Source organism: Trachymyrmex cornetzi, unplaced genomic scaffold (genome assembly GCF_001594075.2).
Source record: "Trachymyrmex cornetzi isolate Tcor2-1 unplaced genomic scaffold, Tcor1.1 scaffold217, whole genome shotgun sequence".
Lineage (NCBI taxonomy): Eukaryota > Metazoa > Arthropoda > Insecta > Hymenoptera > Formicidae > Trachymyrmex > Trachymyrmex cornetzi.
In genome coordinates this window covers 535,892-542,173 of record NW_017296814.1, presented here as the reverse complement: position 1 = coordinate 542,173, position 6,282 = coordinate 535,892, and the positions used below count along the sequence as shown (strand labels likewise).

Sequence of the window (6,282 nt, the reverse complement as noted above, 5' to 3'; positions counted from 1 at the left end):
CATAACAGACTGATCCGTGAGATCGGCATCGCGGGCGTCTGCAGCTCCGAATGGGCGTATTTGAGAGGTTTATCGAAATCCACCCAATATCGGTTTACAACTGCTATAAATTACATGTATCAAGCAAAAGATATATAATATAAGAAGCAAATCATGACCCCCAATAAACAATTATGACATATAAAATTATTTATATATAATATTTTTTATTAGATATAATATTCGTTTAACAATAAATTTATTAGAATTTAATTTATTTTATTTAACTTTTTTTAGCATGCATGTTAATTACTCGAATTGTTCATCATATAAATAGTTTCAAGAATCATACTTATGTACTAATATATACATATATAATTATGTAGTAATGTTCTTGAGGCTTCCACGGGTTTTCTATATAAAGATTATGCATTTCGCGGGTTTTCTTCGTGTCCAGATCCATTCTTGGTATGCCAACGTTTCGTGAATCTTGCAGTCCACTTCATCAGGGCGAGGAGTAGTCATACACAGTATCAGGCTGCTCCTCGTCCTGATGAAGTGGACTGCAAGATTCACGAAACGTTGGCATACCAAGAATGGATCTGGACACGGAGAAAATCCGCGAAATGCATAATCTTTATGTAGTAATGTATTCCTACATTATAAAATTTCTATTTAGTTTTATATTACAACTGAGACTTAACGTTCTAATATAACATCATTAAGTTTTTAACAATATGCATGTTTCCATAACAATAGTACTATATAGATAGATAAACTTTATTGATCCTCTCGGAGTTACAATTTTATACACAACATATACCGCACTTTACACAATCTTACTTACTAATTTAGCCTAACTTAATCTACCTTACAATAGTACTATATAATAATATATAATATCTAAAATAACGATAAAATAATTCCTTCTCGATATTTATAATTAATTCATTTTTCAACAGACTCAATAGTATCTAATGGACTAATTATATTATTAATGATTCGCTATTATCTTATTATATTTTAGATTTCAAATTTTATTTAAATTTTATTTTCCCTTCATTCTTTTTTTCTATTATATCAAAAATTATTCTAATAAATATACTTTATTAAAAATAATAAAATGTACATAAATTTATAAATTAATCTGGTATATGAATATATATTTGATCTACATATCTTGAGTAAAATTCTACAGTTTCTATTCTTTTCTGAAGTTTAAGTATCAATTTTGATTTTCTTTAATCATCTAATTACATACGTTTTAACGGTTAAATTAACTAAAATAATATTTTTTGCAATACATTTTTACAGTTTTTTGTAAAGGTGTTGGTATTGTCCTGTTTTACTGATCAAATGCGACTTACGCGCGTACGGTTTACAATGGAAATATATGAGGCCTGTTCTTTTCGGTTGAACTTTTCCTTCTGGAGAGAAAAGAAAGAAAAATGAATTAGTGCAAAAGTTCAGCCGATAAAAACAGACTTATGATGTACAGCATCGACAAATTAATAGAATACTAAAATGTCTTTGTTTAAACTTCTAAATTTAATTTCAATGACTTATATATTCATTTTTTATTTTACATTTGATTCCCTTTATTTCAAGCATATAACCTACATAATCTTTCCACGAATGTTTTGATAAATTGATAGCATTACTCGCTATAATTCAGATAAAAATAGGTATATTTCCACGAATGTTTTGATAAATTGATAGCATTACTCGCTATAATTGAGATAAAAATAGGTATAGAAATCTGCATTAAAAAAATTTTTTTCTACTTTGAACACAAAATATAGAGCTAGATATATTAGTATGTGCATTTTAATCGTAGAAAAAAATTTTAATTCTATATTTTCCATTTAATTTGTGATATTACATACTAATTTAGCTTTGATTTGATTAGGTTTTAGCACAAATTGTAAAATTCACGAAAGGATATTATTAGGCACTAAAATCTTGATCAAATATAATTGTTCTCTTTTTCTTTTTTTCACTCACTCCCTCTCTCTCTTTTTCTGCGTTTATTTGTGTTATTTACACATCAGTCAATTTTCATTAGGAAAAGATCAAAGTTGATACTTGTTACCAAATTATTTTTTTATTTAGAAGTCTAATTGTTTTTATATAAAAAAATATCAATATTTTATTCGAGTGGAATAAGACTGAAAATCAAATTTCATTTTTTCTTTCAATTTATTCGATTGTTATTCACATATCAGTCAATTTTTATTTAAAAAAAAGAGATTAAATTCGGTATCTTCTTAATAAATTATTTAGGAGCCAATTGTTTTTTGTATTAAAAGAATATTAAAATTCGATTTGAGTAGAATAAGATTAAAAATGAAATTAGATTTTTATCTTCCAATTTATACGATTATTAATTCCTCTGAAATTTGGCGCCTTTTAGTGCGTGAGCGCAACCGAGTTCAGTACACCGCCAACAGATGGCGACGTTCGAGCAACCTGCCGTTGAGCGTGATAGTCGCTGTATTCGGGCTGTTCGGACAGCCTCGGTGCCTCTCAGCGTCCCGGCAGTATGGCTTCGGCTGCCGGTACGTGTGGATTATTGGTGTTCCGTGGTATTGCACCGCGCTCTCGGTCGCGGGTGTGCGTGCTCTGTTTCGTGAGAGAGAGAAGGACGAGGTTTGCGGTTCGCGGCTAGAAGACGCATCATCGGGCAACGGCAGGGCGGACCGGAAACGTGTGACGCGAAATAAGTACGAACTAGAGCAGTCATGCGGCGGAATGTCAAGATCGCGTTGCTCCTGTCATGCGCGTGGATGTTCGCCTTTGTTTACTATTACCACACATCCAGGGACACCAAGGTAAGGTATCATTCACTATCAGCTGATCGTTGCGACGAGAAATTTCGGATCAGCGCGAGCGTGATGATCGAATTAATGGTTGTCGACGTAACGTTCGCAACGGTCGAATTCCGCTTCCCGCACGCTACTTCAGAGTGGCAAGCTGGCAACTTCCGTTTTGCGTGTTAAAGTTTCTGTTGCTTTTGTGTTATTGATGTTATTTAATGTGCGCACAATAGAGAAGAGCAGTTATTTTTTTCAATATCGCAATTAAAACGTGAAATTTTAGTAGTGTAATACAGTAAATTGACTTCCCAAAAATATCACGAGTCACATGACGAAAGATAAGTTTGAATTTTTAAACAGCGCGTATTATCTACCGTTCAAACGTTTCGTTTCAAATTTTCCATCAAATTTTCAAATGCATGGACGATTCGAATACATTTTATGGATAAATTGTGACATATTTAATTTCGTGTAACTAATTTGTGAAAAGACGAGAGAAAAGAGAAAAACGCTTATTTGTGAAATAAAAACACTAATTGCATGTTACGACATTAAAAAATATACGTATATTTTCATTAAATTTTTTATTGCGGTTTGCGTGTAATTTTTAAAAGGATTTTGTATTACGCTTCTGGGATTTTCATCTCCAGACTTTTAACATGTGCAGTTTAAACGTATCATACGCCGTAAGTAAGCACAGTTGCGTAAACTTTGTTGCAGTTTTTATCGCACTTTCAAGAATAAAAATGATTTCTGTAATATTTATTCAGATGTATACCGCTTTTAATTCGAGACAACATACGGAAAAAAAGAAATTAATTATATATTATTGCAATATCTCTTTCTCGGAAAATAATAGACTGTGTTAATTATGTGCTGTCGCATATTAATTGAGAATGAGTTTCAATTGAGTTTCTTTTTCAAAAGATTAGACAAGATTTTCCTAACGTTTTTAAGTGTGTTCTTATTTATATGAAAATAAGCTTCGTTCTACTTTAAATCCCAAGCGACGTATGTCGACCCCATGCTCGCATTACGGTATCACCTTGCACGCGTTCCGCGTGGAGTAATATCACAGAATGCGTAGCATAGGGGGGAAAAAATCGATTATCTCCGTCCTTCGATGTTCAGTGCTTTTATTTGTCGATAATCAAATTATATTACAACCCGTGAACTGTAATTTAACTTGAGTTTTCTGTCCTTTCAGGTCTGTTTATGGTCATTACATTATTGAATACTGCATTGATAAGATATTCTCAAACTTATCTTAAAATACAAGTCCGAGACTGATATTTATAGTCAATTCTTATTTTAAGACAATAATCGTAAGTATTTTCTCTAATTTGTTTATGACATCTTAAGACAATCTTAAGACAGTCTTACACTGTAAAATAAATGAAAAATAAAACGTTAATTTTAACTTAAAGACGTATAGTGAATTTTCTGAGACATGCAACAATTAATATTTTTCTTTATAAAATGTTAATGTTAATTTGAACATTTTTGCATATCTCAGAGAGTTCACTATACATCTTTAAGTTAAAATTAATAGGGTAACTCTGATATATACGCCGCACATATCAAAAACTTAATTTATTAAGTATTATTTACTATATTTAAAGTAAACGAACTATATCAGTAAAAACTTTGTGCATGTCTATTATGAAAAAAATATTAGAAACCCGAAATATTTATATTTTGTATTAAAAAATGAACTTTTTTAAACCCTTGCACTTTTACTGTATATCCCATAGGGGTGGGATATATGGCTACTCATAGGGGGTGGGAGGGAGAAGGGGGGTATGTACGGCTCATGAAAAATTTACAAATAATGCATATAAATAAGACGTAAAATGACACAATAATTTATAAAATATTTATATAATATAAGGTTGTATTTAGGAATAAGAATGATAAATATGTGTATGAAGTAATAAATAATAATTACAATTTTCCCACATGTATTACAAATGTTATAACATGAGATACATATTTCATGTCATAATGTGTTTATTGCATTTAGTGCACTGAATTCAATCTGCGCACTTTGTATGCTTGGGCATAAATCCCGCCCGCTAAAAATGCCGTATATCCCAAACAGGTGGGATATACAAGACAATAAACTAGACAAAGAATACAAGAGCAAAGTACTTGTATTTTGTTATACAACATACTATTCATCTATACTCGTATATTACGAAATAACCACTAAGTCTTTTGCACGTCCTACAGTAATCATATTATGTAGATTATAATTTATAAAGGCATATAAAAACACACACACACACAGAGTAGTTGCAGAAAAGTTATCTCCACTCCTATTTTTTCTAACTTCTGTGGCGTAAATTCCAGCGCGGCGTATTTGCCAGAGTTACCCTATTTTATTTTTAACAATGCAAGTATAAGAATCGACTATAAATATCAACCTTATAGTCACACGATTTGATGAAAGATTAATTGAGAATAAGCTCAGTTGATTGTGCAATACGATTACCTCCGTGAAATCTGATTGAAATATTGTACGACTGTTGTAAAATATTTTCAGATTTTAACGCATCCAATAGGATGATTTATTAAATTTCACGTTATATATATTAAATATTTGCCTTTCTTTTTCGTGATGTAAAATTAAATTATCAATAAACGAATGGATGAGCTATAAGACAAACTGTAAGAGCTTCGATTAAATTGCGATTGCAAATGCGAGATATTTGATATAAGTTTATAATATGCATAAATACTAATAATATGCTAAATAAGGTACAAATAGAATTGAACAAGGGGTTGTAGTATCAAAGCAAAAGGTTTAATAACCGAGTTAATAACCTTTGAAGTTTGTTGCACAGAACCATTATTCGATATAAATGCATGGTCGCAATTCTGATACCTTAGTATCTGATGTGGTCAAGCGATGCATTCACATGTTACATCGAATTGGAGAAGTGAATGAAGCTCGCGGTAAATGTAACGTTAAACATAATAAATGCTTAATGTGATGTGAATAATGACGGAGTGCGGTGGCCTCTGCCACGGTATCCGTTTCGATTGGCTACTCTCGCGTGATCGCGTGCGACACGAGCAGTTGTATACGTTTGTGTTACCGTAAAAATGCGGACGCTTCATCGGACAAACTCGGACTATCGCGGATTTTCTGTCCCTATCAGCTCGTTGAACTTCAGTAAAATGTTTGATATATTTTATGTATAAATGGATTAAATATTTGACTAAAACTGCACACTAATTCTATATACAGGGTGTTAGTTAAGTGTGTTCCCAAACTCAACAGAGTTCTTTGGTTTATTTCAAGTAAAAAAGTCCATATAAACATGTGTCCTAAACGGGTTAGTTTCCGGAATAAAAAAATTTAAACGTGTAGTAATAATCTGTTTATTTGAAAGAAATACAACTTGAACTAGTCAAAAACAGAAAAACAAAAACAGGCTTCAGTTCTTCTGACGAAATAAAACAATTAGATGAATTGTTGAAA

General features: G+C 31.5%; 1 protein-coding gene across 2 annotated transcripts in view; it reads left to right on the top strand.

Moving 5' to 3' along the window:
- Positions 1-2,539: 2,539 nt before the first annotated feature.
- Pgant2 (polypeptide N-acetylgalactosaminyltransferase 2) overlaps positions 2,540-6,282 on the top strand; it is a 215,475-nt gene continuing 211,732 nt past the window's right edge. For both annotated transcript variants that reach the window (XM_018505866.1, XM_018505865.1), the window contains exon 1: positions 2,540-2,810. In XM_018505866.1, coding sequence (XP_018361368.1) covers positions 2,721-2,810 — 90 coding nt within the window. In that variant the 5' untranslated portion in view covers positions 2,540-2,720. The remainder of the gene's footprint in view (positions 2,811-6,282) is intronic.